The 14,202-nt window shown below is 39.6% G+C and overlaps 1 protein-coding gene across 4 annotated transcripts in view; it reads left to right on the top strand.

Moving 5' to 3' along the window:
* fhod1 (formin homology 2 domain containing 1) overlaps nt 1-14,202 on the top strand; it is a 240,770-nt gene that overhangs the window by 151,507 nt on the left and 75,061 nt on the right. For all 4 annotated transcript variants that reach the window (XM_052028120.1, XM_052028119.1, XM_052028118.1 and 1 more), the window contains exon 9: nt 1,017-1,160. In XM_052028120.1, the coding sequence (XP_051884080.1) occupies nt 1,017-1,160 (144 nt within the window). The remainder of the gene's footprint in view (nt 1-1,016; nt 1,161-14,202) is intronic.

Raw genomic sequence — 14,202 nt, 5'->3', positions numbered from 1 at the left:
GGAGGATGCTCCAAGAACATCCCCATCCTCAACAATGGCAGGGACTCAGCATGCTCATGTCAAAGACAAGGCTGAAGCATTTACAACCATGTTCAGTCATAAGTGCAGAGTGTGTTTTGCTTTTGGCTTCTTCCTCAGATTCCCACTAACACAGAAGCCAGCTTTTAACCAATTTGATTCACCTCACAGGATATCTGGAAAAGGCTGAGAGGCTGAAACAGGAAAGGCAATGGGACCAGATAACCCCTGACTGTGGTACTGATGTCTTGTACTCTAGAACCAGTCACAATTCTAACTATGCTGTTTCAGTACACTTACCACACTAGCATCTACCTGCCAATGTAGAAGATTGGCCAGGTAGATCCTAATCACAAAAAGCAGGTACAAGTCCAATCTGGTTGATTAATCTACTGTCAATCATCAACAAAGGGGTAGAATGTGTCATCATATGTGCTATCAAATGGCACATTCTCTGGTTGCCTTCTCAGTCATATTCGAATTGTATTTATTTATTTCTTGAGATCTGGGCATCGCCGGCAAGGCTAGGTTTATAGTCCATCCCTAATTGCCCTTGAGAATATGGTGCTGAAGCCATTTTCTTGAGCCAGGAGGACCACTGGTTAACTAGACCTCATTATTGCCTTGATACAAATGTGGACTGCTGACCAATGACCAAAAGTGCAGTGAAAATGACTGCCCTCAACTTTAAGGCAGCATTAGACCTATTGTAACATCAAGAGGCTCAGTCAATGGGTGTCAAGGGGAATATGTTTCAATGACTGGAATCATACTTCACACAAAGGAAGACAATAATCTCATCTTATCTAATGGTTGTTGAAATTATTAGAATTATTCAGAACAAGGTATCATGGAGAGAAGGGAGTAAAAAATATTAGATGTTTTTAAGCAAACGTTGAGAGAACACTGGATGGTTGCAGTTGGTGGTTACATGTTTTTTGAACATTTTTTTTAAAGATGTGAATGATTTGAAAGAATTTTCTTTTGTTTTTGGACAGACCTTAGGAGCTCTTCCAGACCAGGATTCATTCTACGATGTTACTGATTGTCTTGAGCAACAGGGAATGGAAAACATCATCCAAAGGCACATGAGTAATAAAGGAACTGACCCAGACTTAAAGCAGCAGTTTACCATTTATGAGGTAAAATTGTTTTTTAATATGCAAATATAAAGGAGCAATTCAGTCCTTCTGCAGTTACTAATATTGCTAATATTTAGTGAAATGAATTATGTATTTGTGAGATTTTGCAGCAAAACTTCACTTCATTGGTGAAAAATACAGCCTGACTTTGCTGATCAAAGGTTGGGCTTCAGGGAAAAGAACTTTGAACCCATTAATATTGGGATGAAATATTGGTGGCCCATGGGTTTAGCATTGGTTTGATTGTGCTGAAATGATCAATTAAGAACACCATATAAGAGATGCCTCTCATAACATTAAGTTCTGTTTTTCTTGCATGTGATTAGAAGACATTTGTCTAACTTCACAAAAAGAATAACCGCCTAAGGGCAAATTGCATTTCACCACTGAATTTCCTAGTTTTAGGCTTGTAATCAATAAGAGGCAAGTTAGAATGATAGATCAGAGGTACAGGTCTCACCGCGACAAGCTGCTGTGGAATTGGCAATGAACAGTGGCAAGGACATTAAATTGTATGAAAGAGCATCAATGAAGTGAGTAGAAAATTATGAACTTGTTATCATGACTGATTACAGCTGCCCCCAAATAACAAGCAGGGATAGTGAGAAAGTACTGTTCTTCATATGTTGTGTACAGACCTCTCTTCTGACTCATTAAAAGCAGTTATGAGGATTGGGCATAGGAGATTAAATGCATTTGTAGTCAACACAATATATAATTCCGAGAGATACAGAAGGTCCAAAGTTCACATAGGGTTAAAAAAGAATGAAGATATAACTGAAGAAGGCAAAAAGGTGAACTGGAAAAAAGTAGTGATAAAGAAAAAGGGCAAAACAAGAAGATAGAAGAAGTACAGCACTGCCCCAGGCCTCAACTCCTCTTCTATGCCAGTTCCACATTGCCCTCAATTACCTGATCCTTCAAAAAATTTATCTCCTCTTTAAATACCTCATGATCGAGCTTCCACAGCTCTCCAACTTGGAGAATTCCTGAGATTCATCACCCTCTGTGAGAAGAAATTCATTTTTAAATCACTGCCCCCTTGCCTTGTAACTTGCAGCAGTAGCGTTCTAAAGGGGAGGTCAGTAAGGTTCAGAAAAAACTCTCACAATTTTCCAAGAATAAATTTACCATGGGTAAATTAAGTGATGAATCTAAAGAAACTTGCAAACACAAAATACATCGACAACAAAGGAAAGATGGGAACACCAAATATGATGAGGTTATTAAGAAGGTCAGAAATAGTTGTGACATTTAAAATAAGACACTAAAATACCAAAGAATATTACATTAATAATCCACAGGCAAAAAAACTAAAAAAAAGAATTAAGATAGTAATGTGACTTCCTCCAATTCAAGCAGCATAAACTCTCTAGAAGTGATGCTGCATAATTTTCAGAAATTGCTACAGTTTTCACCAATAAACACAAAATAACTACAATGGAGATCAAGAGAGGTGGCATTATGGCTACAAAAGGAAGAAGACTCCAGACAAATCAACCATTTGTAAGGAGGTGAACCAAAAAAGAAATTGCACCCTTCATCATTTCATTGTCCCGGAGTGCTTTTCAATCTGTGCGCTCTTTGTTGTCCCAATGGATTGTGGTCAAAAACCCTTCAGTGGTTGTAACAGAGATGGATTTTCAGCAGGCCTTTGCTAAAGAGCCATGTAAGGGAATGGCTAAATTCAAGGTATGTGGAATCAGCATCCAGGCAGCAAATGAAGAAAATGCAGTTACTCTGACTGGCAGGAAGTGAGAAGTGATGTTCTGCAGGAATATAGATGTGGATTATTTTTGTATTGTCTGTCCAAATGTGGCCTTTTGATGCTCAAAAACATTGCCCCATCTTATTTTTAGTCCAACATTTATTTTCCCTAGTGGGCACCTGCACTGTGGTAAAAGCCAACCTGCAGGTTCTGTACGTTTTTTTTAAACATACTGAGAGCCACTAATTTCCCAGACCACCATCCTTTGAGATTGTAATATATCAGCATGCAAAGAGTCCAGGGCCCCATAGCTGCTGTTGAGAGAGTAAAATGCTGAAGTAATATAATTTCATGTCTTCTCTTTTTCCACAAGAAAGAAGTAAATTTTGCCCCACATGATGCAACCACAAACCTGCTCTTTATTAGTGTTTATTTTAAGCCAGATCAAATGGATAACAGAATTAATCAAGTAGAAGCCTAGACATTTAGGTCTATGGTCTGGCAGAGTGTCTGCAATATCGCTTGGCTTTGATGAATAACACATGGTGAAAACTTCAGAGAGCTAGGATTAATCAGAATAATCAGTGATGTGGTTCCCCCTCCCTGTCTTTTGAATAGTTCACATTTTCAGTCAGGCAGTTTACTAATTTGTTTTTCTTTCACTTTTTTTTTACTAATTCCTATAAATGAGCTGTATAATTGTGTGTGCATCTTAAATTGCAATATTAAAATCCTTTTTCATTTAGCAAGTTGCTACAATGTTACAGTTGAATCATTAGGTTTTTTTTATATAAATAAAGGGGATTTAATGCTATTCATTAACTAGCCAGTAACCCTGTACAACACGTGCAGATTAGGAAACATAGAGAAACAGTGCAAGGCACCACAAGAATTAAGAAATAGATTGGGGGTGGGGGGGGGGGGGGGGGGTGGTGAGAAGGAAAGATGACGAACATGTCACATTTGTCTGAAGTTTGGCCTAAGATACCTCGTACTTCATGGTCTGCATCTATGCTGTGGCCCATGAAACCAAACAGATAGGCTGCCTTCATGTAGGTTGCAGCAGGATGAAAAGCTGTGGAGTTCCACTTTTGAAAAGAATGAGTAGAACACTGTGTTCAGTGTTATGCATAACAAATTAGGAGGAACAAGATAACTTAGAGAAATAACCATCATATTCTGTGTAAGATGGGGAGACCAGGTATCAGGTATGGCAGTATTCCATGCAAGTAATCATTGGAGATGCTAATAGACAGGACCATTTCTTATCTATGTGGACTCCCAGAAGGGTTCTGATACAATCTCTCTTGAGAAGAGAGTGCTGGTTAAAGTTGAAACACTGCGAATTGAAAGTAAGTTATTGACCAGATTGGACAAGTAGCTGAGGGGCAGGTGTTGGAGTAAGGATAATGAGCAGACACTTATCAGGATGTGACTAATAGCGAGTGTCCACAAGGGTTTGTGTTGGGAGTGTCAGCTATTCATTATTTTGATGACTTAGATGTTGGTACTGAAAACCACAAATCCAAGTTTGATGATGCCCCAAAGGTAGGTGGTTTTGTTGATTTGGACAGAAGCATAAAATTACAAATGACTAGATTTGGTAGAAAGGGAAAACAAACAACAAATGGATATCAGGGTGTGCAAATATGAGATCATCATCTACTTGGATCTCAAAGCAAGAATAACATAGTTTCCAAATTGTGAAAGATTCAAACTAATGGAGGACAAGCTGACTTGGCAGTTCATGTGTTTAGACCATTCAAATGCTGCTGACCAGTATAGAGAATAATCAAAAGGACAGATGCAAAGGATAGGTATGTAACTGTTATGTAAACCCCTCATTAGACTATGCCTGGGATACACAACACCATACCTTTAGTAATATATATTGATCTTGGAGAGATTTAGATTTACTTTAATGATACCTGAAACCAAGGGGTCAGGGGTTTATCCCCTGGAATTTAGCAGGTCAATGGATGATAGCCTTTACCACCCTGTCCTCCTTGTTCTTTGCAATGCATCTAACTTTACATCTTCTGATTTTAATGCTTAATACAATTGCAGCTTTTGATTAATTATCTGGTGGTGACCATTCTAAACATGAGATGCTGTGTGGAACCCATACTGGTGTCTGCTTACACAGCCGGAAGTTTTCATTACTTTACTTTTGGAACTAAGGTAAATGGTTTAAAATGGATCTCTTCCACTTTAGTTCACTGGAAGTTCAGAAGTGTGCCCTCAGAATTAACTAAGGAGTTTTGAGACACTGAAATGGAGCTGAGGCAATAATCTTTAACACCTTCAAGTCCACTACTGCAGGGTTTGCTTCGAGAATTGAAAGCCAGGCACTCTCATTGAAAGCTTCTGCTTCCTCTTGAAAAAGGGCTGTGCTCAGACTATTGCAATCCAGCACAGATGGCATCTTGTCATGCAAGGTATCAAGGGCACAATGAAAGCAGAAAATGCCGAATATACTAGCGCTTAGGTGGTACATTCGGAGAGGGAACCAGAGTTAAAATTTCAGATTGACGACCTTTAATCAGAACTGGTCATTCTACCTGCTTGCTACTACTCACACTGGAGCATGGCATGAATGTTCTGCCTAGCCTACCTCACTGGGCATTTTGAAGAAATAAATAGGTTAAAATATTTGTGATGAGAATCTCTTAAAAGGTACACTTTTAAAAAAAAACAGGGTTCTCGATCAAGCCATCTTTCCCAGTGTACTGGGCCAAGAGATATATTGAAGTCTTCTTCAAATTTTTAATCATTGTTCTTACTAAAGCTTTCTGCCTAAATACTCTTCTATACTGTGTAACACATTTTTTGGACGATATAGGCCTTTAACAGGTAAACACTTTCTGTGAGCCTCTGAAAATTTAAATAAGTGTTATCTATGAGCATGCCAAAATAACAAGCAGGAATAGACCAGTCAATGGTTCATGTTTTCCTGACCAGACACTTCCTATTATACATGTGTACATGCACATCCCTCTTGGGGAAAAGCAGAAAAAGAAAAAAAAAACAAGCCTAACAAAGAAAAGCAAAGCTAAAAAAACTCTCCATTATCCCTCTTGGTTGTTTTGAAACAGGTCCAGGGTATCTCAAGAACTGTACATGAGTTAAATGTTGAACTTCACTTTGCAATGATCTCTGTCCCAGCATCAAACCAGTTTGGATCACCTTTGATAATGTTCAGTTGGGCAGTGAGCAATGTAATGGAGCAATCTCTAACATCTGGCCACCTCCTCCTCTTGCAGATGTTAGTGCATGATCATTGGTTTTCTGTAATCTGATGTGATCTATCAGTAAGTGCACAATTCAGCCCTTTCAATAATTTATATATTCTATTTGGTAGCTTCCAATGCTAATACACCAGGTCTTTGTCCATCTCGGTATATAAATGTCTTTAAGGTGCAGGTAGATCTTTTGGCCTTCATCTGAACCTATTCCAAGGCCACTCTATCACCCACCCTATGATGGGGAGAACAGTGAACTATGGAAAATTGAATATGATTTTCTGTGGTTGTATCAAATTGCCAACGGAGACGTTTTGACAGTACAGCAACTGTCTAAATTCTCTGCAGTTGTGGTTCTGGCTGGGAGTCAGCAAATACTGTGCTTTGTTCAATTTGGCTATTTTTGAAGTGTGATATTGCCAATATCTTTGAATCCATCTTTTCATACAGACTTGCAAGTATATTTTTTTTCATGCAGTGCCAATCATGATCCACTGCTGTGGTGACTTTTTTTTATATCCCAAAGAGCTTAAATTAACTATTGCATTATGTTATTTTGTTTTAAAAAAAGTGACTTGAGGATTCTGCAAAGTGCTGATTTATTGAAAGCAATCTGTCTTGCTTATTCAACCAAACATTCTAATTGTTGCTCTCGTACTGATCTCATCAAAGACACCTTAAAGTAACTTTATCTGGATCAAAAAGGCAACAGATAATGCTGAGTAAGGCCCAGCAATTGTTCTTGCTGCTTGGAGTCCCCATTGCATGAAACAGGCTCTGATCTGGAAGGCTGAATGCCGGCCAAGCAGTGCCAGGGCCCTGTGCAACATAAGCAGGTCTCTTGGACAGGCCAGAATAAGTCCCATCCACAAAATTGCTGCACGAATCTTTGACCATTGCCAAAGCCAAGCCCCTAGACTTGTATTCTATAAAAGCTTTTGGGATGCTTAGAGATACCCCAATGTATAAAAGCATTCAAAAGCTATTAAAAATAAACTTTTTTAGGAAACGTTGAAATATAGAGCCATAGAGCACAGAAACAGGTCCTTCGGCCCAACTTGTCCATGCTGACCAAGTTGTCTAACTGAGCTTGTCCCATTTGCCTGCGTATGGCCCATATTCCTCGAAACCTTTCCTACCCATGTAACTGTCCAAATGCCTTTTTAAATGTTTTAATTATACCCTCCTACAACACTTCCTCTGGCAGCTCATTCCACATACCACTCGCTGTGTGAAAATGTTGCCCCTCGGGTCCCTTTTAAATTTTTCCCCTCTCACTCTAAATCATGGACTCCCCTACTGCAGGGAAAAGACTGTAGCTATTCACCTCATCTGTACCCCTCATGATTTTATAAACCTCTATAAGGTCACCCCTCAGCCTCCTATGTAATATAATGTAACATTTTTACAAATCATTAAAAAAAATCATGAAAATGGCTAAGGGGGTTATTTCCTGTACAACTGATGAAAGGAAAATATAAATTTTTCCTACCCTCCTTCCTTCCTTGCAACTGTAAAATCTTATTGAAATGAACGCAGTCATGGCCCTTGTGTCAGGGCTAACCTGCTACGAGATCCAGGAGCCGATAAGCACATATCAATTTTGCATTGTGCAAATGGAGTCCATGTAAAGTGCTGTGGTGGAACGTGCTGATGGATTTGCTGGCAGGAATCTGTCAGCACATTTGGCCTCCTGCTCCATGCACCAGGTTCCCAGGCCTGGTTGCAACTACTGGGTTTTCAACATGGAACGGTTGGAATTTTACCAGCAAGATTCAGCAGACATTTATTTTGGAGGTTAGCATACATTTGGTTTCAGCTTAGTCACTCACTTCACAGTCAGTCTGTTATCACTCAGTTTGATGAATCATTCTTGATTTTTGTGAATTTTATTAGTCACCCCTATCAAGCAAATGCATTGCATTTCACCCTTACCAAAGGAGCCAGTGACAAAGACATTGGTCCAGAATTTGCAGTTTTAATATGGCAGGTATCATGCACCATTAGTTATGAAAAAATGTCACAGCAGCTTTAAGCCTGGGGCAGATGTGAGAATAATTGTGAACATGCAAATCTTTCAGCCTGAATTGCACCATTCTGCTGTTTGCCAAACACAATGGTCAGATTGTCCTACCTGAACTGCACCCTCCACTCTCCATCTCATTTGTGGCTGTTACGTGCATCACTCAGCAATGATCAATGGACCCATCAAGCTCCCAAATAGGTCTAGTAGGCTGACACTTCAGCGCATTACTGTGCCACTCACCAGCTGTTGCTGTGCAGGGGTTTTATGACCAGCCCTTGTATTGTACTGGTGACATCAACGTTAAAGCAACACCCTTCCCCAATGTCCATTTACCAATTGTTAGGAGGCTTGTAAAGTTGCCTTTGTCCAACTTATAACTGGAATAATTTCATAATTTGAGTTGCAAATTTCCAAGCTTCAATTTAATAAAAAGCCGTAAATCCCTTGGGGGACGAGAGGAGGGGAAGAAAATATACAGGGCAATGTTTCAGAATAGAATTTGCAACGTTCAGAGTGTTTACTTCCACAGGAAAGATCACATTCGGCAATTAACACATTCACATTAACAAGATCATTGTGAAAGGACATTCAGGAGAAAAAGTCAGCCTGAAAGCGTGTGTTTATAATCTTAGGTGCAGAATATCCAGACCTCAATTTTAAATTATGGCTCGAGTTCACTCCAGCATTTTATCATCTTGGATGCATCCTTTTGAACTGCATTTGGCTCAATACATGCGGTGGCTTTAGTTTTGTCTAATAATTAAGTCCCATCTGAGAAATAACTTGCAATGAATGCTTCTAAGGAAAATCCTTGTAGTTGTAAAACTGGATGAAGGAGACAATCTTTGACTGACTGCACTAGGTGCTCTGTAATTTAATTTACCTTTCCAGATTTAAATGTTCGTCACTGTTTTTATGTAGCCAGCTTTTTCTGGGGCTGTTTGGCAAATAATTAAGGCATTAACCACCACAAATTTACAGAAATCTTCTCCTGCCAGATTTTTTTTTAAGTAAAACCATTGAAGCACTAGCAAGTACAGACATTGTGTGCAGAGAAAAATTACTTAACCATTGTAGAAACCTCATTGGTAGTGAAAATTAATTCATCATCAGCTGTAGATTCATTGAGACTTGCATAGACTCTAGAAATGATGTGTCATTAAAGATTCTTAAGAAGACCTAAAAGTAGAATTAACCCAGAACAAACACTCCAGGGCTGCAGGACAAGTGGGCTTGGGTTTAGAATCAGGACATTTTTTTTCAATAGCTGAAAATACTGCTTGGAAAGTCTGTTGGAAGCCAGGATGCTGTCCTTATTTAAGAGGTACAAAGATTTTTTTTTGCATTATCCTACTTCCCCATCCCCACCACCATCTCTGCCCTCAAGACCTAGAATTCCCAGGGTCTCAAACAGTCTGAGGCAGTCTGTGTGCACCGAAAACTCTCAGCAGGGCCTGAATCCTTGGAAATGGAGCATGCCTGCTGATTCAGGGGCTAGGAGATTCACCCCAAGGGGTGTGGTAAGGGACCATCTTCACTGTGAAGTGGGCTGTTGGAAGATTACTGGTTTGGCAACAACTGAGGGACTCCTTTGATCCATCCATCTCCTGACCTGAAATGCTTGTATGCATGTCAGACAATCTCACCCAGCATATTTCTGTCTGTCTTACCAATAAAATGCATTGAGCAATGAGAAATTGCTGCCTCTGCATGGAAAACATGAATCTCAGAAAATAATATTTCAATCTAAGTGTGTTAACTACTGCCAGTCAACCTCTCTGGCACTGGAAATTATTATAAACTATACAGTCTCGATTCATTAGTTGTCGAAGACCTTAAAAAAAAAACAAGTCTTATTCTTTGCTGTCTCTTTTATATCTCCTGATCTAAACTTTCCCCTCTATTTTTCTCTTCCATCTGTGCCTGATTTTACATTGTATTTGGACGGTGTGGGAAACTATGCAGCAGGTCAGGCTTCACGTTGCTGAACTTCCCCAGTTCAGCTGTGAGGGGAAGCCACCACTGTTATTAGTGTGGAGGCAAGGGGGCCAAGGGAATGACCAGAGCAGCACCAGAACAGGGTATGTTCCATGAGAGGCGAGCACAGCCAATAAGCTAATGATGATGCTATTATGAGAGCATCATCATTAGCTCAAGGAGAACAAATTTCACCTACAAGATCACTGTTCTGCATCACTTACGATGTGTGCATCGCAGTCCATGTGATTTGCCAACTCTCCAGTTTGGGGTAAAATTAAGAATGTAAGTAACCAGTAGAAAGAACAAGAACTCTAATTTCCCAACCCTGTATTTTTAGAAATTGCTAACAAAATATCTTCACTGGGGTATCTGTGGTGCAGATGGTTAGTTAAAACTGATGATCAGTTTAAATTCCTAATTATCTAATTCCTGTTGCAACGCCTTTCACTTGAAGGAAGCAGGTGGAGTATAAAAGAAGGTCAAATAAAAACCCAATATTGGGTTGAATAGCCTCCTCCTCTTCTGTGATGATTATCTGATTTTTAATGTCTGCAGTAACTTGGTTCAGATGTTGAGTTGACCCAGTCTGACTGACTCTTCCACTTCAGTCCTTGCCCTGTTTACTTCATGGTCAGTCAGTCTAACTGGTTAAGGAGATGTGTAGCTGTTAGATCTGTTCACAAATGTGGTGGATGCCTAGTTTCCTGGTTTCCCTCATTGCAGTGTTATCAATCATACTTTCAGTACGGCTCCACTCAAAAATAACATAAAACCAAAACAAGGGAGGTCAGGTCCACCAAATGGCAGTGGTTGTTAGATGACAGGAAGTGCCAAGCTTTAAGTACGCTAAATACTTTGGTACTCTTTCATTAGAAGTTCACTAGAAAATTAGGAATTTAAAATGATCTGCTGATTTGAGGCAAACTCGGGTGTTCCATCTGTTTTAACCCACCATCTGCACCATGGTTCCCCCGAGGAAGATATTTTGTAAGCAATTTCTAACAAACGGATTTGGGAAATGAGAGTTCTTGCTCTTTCTACTGGTTACTTACATTCTTAATTTTACCCCAACCTGGAGAGTTGGCAAATCACATGGACTGTGATGCACACATTCTAAGTGGTGGAGAACAGTGATAATGCAGGTGAAATTTGTTCTCAATAAGCCAGTGATGATGCTATAATACTATACACCACATAGCAGTTTTAGAATTGTATTAATGCAAATTTAGCAGTGTGATTCACTTACTAAGTATTCCAAGTCTAAGTCAACCATTTAGAGAAGAAAGGGAGGCCCATACTTACACAATGTATTTGATGATCTTGAAAAGTCATGAAGGGCATTTTCAACCAATGAAATCCTTCCTTTGAAGTATAGGCTCTGTTTCAGTATAGGAAAAAGCCACAGATTTACACACAACAAACTCCCTTAAACAGGAAGGTGATAAAGACCAGTTGAGAACTTATTAGTGATGTTGAGTGATGAAGAAATTCTGGACAGAACACCAGGAATACTCACCTTTGTGTTAGTCCCTTGGGATCCTTTACTTCCAGCTGAGAGAGCAGATGGGACCCTGGTTAAAGTGTTGATCTGAAAATGCAGCAGTTCCTGAATACTGCACAAGAGCATCTGTCTGGATTAAATGCTCAAAGTTCTTCAGTGGGACAGCCTTCCGACTGAGGTAGGGTGCTACAACTGAAGCCACAGCAGACAGTATTGTGCCATTGGTGTCAAGACTGCTCACACCAGACTCTCACTGGCAATGTGCAAATGGATCCATTTCTCTGATCAGGGTGAGAAATGTGAGTCAGTAGGTTAATTGCCTACTGTAAATTTCCCCTATTGTGTAGGTGAGTGGCAGAATCTTGGGGGAGTTGATGGGAAAAGTGGGAAGAATAATAAGAATTAATGTAAGATTAGAGTAAATGTGTGGTTGATGGTCAGAACAGAGTCAGTGGGCCAAAGGGCCTGTTTCCATGCTGTGTCTTTCTATGGCACTAAAGAATAGAACTCATTTCTCCTGACCATAAGCAGACACCAGTCTGAAGCTAGTAGCCAGAGTATAAAGATGATTTATCCTAAATGGTGGTGCAGTGAACATTGCATGGGGAACTTGGTTGCCTGCTATCTTACCAAAGTGATTAATAAACATATGATGAATGGAGAACTTTTTTTTACATTCATACTGTACGAATATACCATGCAAGAATAAAAAGAGTTTGGAAATGCATAAGAAGCCAAAAATAAGCCAATGATGAATATTTGGTAAGATAGTCAACATGAAATACTTTTTGCGTATTGTACAAATAGCATCACAGATGAGAGCAGACAGCAGGGTAAAGGGGAGAGTGTGTGTGAGTGTTATTACTGGAAAGAGTCTTCTGTCTGCATGTCAATTTATCATTTGCACTCACTGTAAATATTTACAGTAAGCTTTCACTATTTTAAATTAAGAACTTAGTTAATGTGCTGTAGAAATATACTTGTTAGGTCTGTATCCTACAGCCCCTTCCCGCCCATGGTGCGCAATTAAGCATGTGAATGATTGTGGAAATAATTTAATTAACCCGCTCACTGCTGCTGCTGATCTAATATTTGTGTTCCTGAATTTTAATGTGGTTTCCAATGGTTATTCTAGGGATAGAACCTCCCCCCACACCCCCGCCCCCCCCAAACTCCAGAGAAACATCCCTCCCTCTCCACACCGGCAAAAAGACTCTGGGTGCAGTCCAGAGGTTAGCAGCATCAGCTCTCATCGCTAATGAAGTTCTCACCTGAAGCAGATTCAACCATTTCTAATCAGTTTTCACTGTCCTATGTCTGTATCTGTTTTCCCCTATTTTGGTTTATTCTGATTACTTAAAGAAAATTGAAACTAACTCACTTCATTGGAGGCGCTTTGAAAGAAATTAAGCTGGAGGAGAATTAACTTTTTGTACATATCTGTTTTAACTTCGCCAGCTCACATCCCTTTCAAATTGAAGTTCAGCGACTTTGAAGAAACCCCTGGTTGATGCAATTGGATTTTTACAAAAATAAACTAAGTATTTTGAGGGTTTTCCTGTTTAGATAAGGATATAAGTTTGTAAGAAATAGTCACAGAATTAGGCCATGGGCTCTATAACCTTGTTTTGCTACTCAGTAAATGTGTGACTGATCTTCTTCCTCAATGTCATTTTTCTGTCCTCACTCGACATCCCTTGATTCCTCTAACATACAGAAATACAATTTATCTCTGTTTTGGGTGAATTGATGACCGAGCCATCACTTGGTAAGGACTTTCAAAGATTCTTCACCCCTTGGATTGAAGAAATTTCTCCACATTTGTGTCCTAAATGGCCTACCCCTTATTTTGAAACTGATCTCTATTTCCAGATTACTCAGCCAGGGAAAGATTCTCCCCTTTTTAACCCTTCTGAGCCCTCTAAGAATTGTGTATCCTGCAATGAGAGTGGAGGGCTGCCCTACTCAATGCTTCTTTCTGTGTCAGACATGCCATCCTCGGAACCAGTCTGGTGAATTTTTGCTGAACTCCTTCAATAGCAAGCATGCCCTTATTTTAGGTAAGGAGACCAAAATCTTCATATGACCTCACTTATGGACATCTTTTTTTATGTCAGCAATAACAATCATGTGTTCTTTATTTTAATGGGAAGGAAATTTGGGCTCTCATTGAATTAAAAGGCTCTTTGATCCTGAAGGATGCTGATGGTGGTCTAATCCTTGGCCAATTGACAAATACAATGTAGAATGATTGTTATTGAAGACAACTTCTTCTCAATTGTGCTATTTAAAGGTTGTACAGAAACTGAAAGAAGCCAGAGATGATTTTCTCAGCCTTTAGAGTCCAGTGCCACAGAATGTCAAAAACCTATCTGTCCAATTTAATGTTTCCACTGACAACCACCAGTTGCATCTCTTTTTAACTGATTAACTTTGGTGTAAATTATTTTCCTTTCTCTCATTGGAAGAAATGTGTCTCATTCCTAAAATTCGTTGTGCTCCAGTCTATGAGAGCTGTTCAAAAAATGCAGAAGGGGTGGGGAAAGGCGAAGGTGTGTCCATCACAGTTTAGATTAGATACCCAG

This window comes from Pristis pectinata, chromosome 13 (genome assembly GCF_009764475.1).
Source record: "Pristis pectinata isolate sPriPec2 chromosome 13, sPriPec2.1.pri, whole genome shotgun sequence".
Taxonomy (NCBI): Eukaryota; Metazoa; Chordata; class Chondrichthyes; order Rhinopristiformes; family Pristidae; genus Pristis; species Pristis pectinata.
This window is presented reverse-complemented; position numbering and strand designations above follow the sequence as displayed.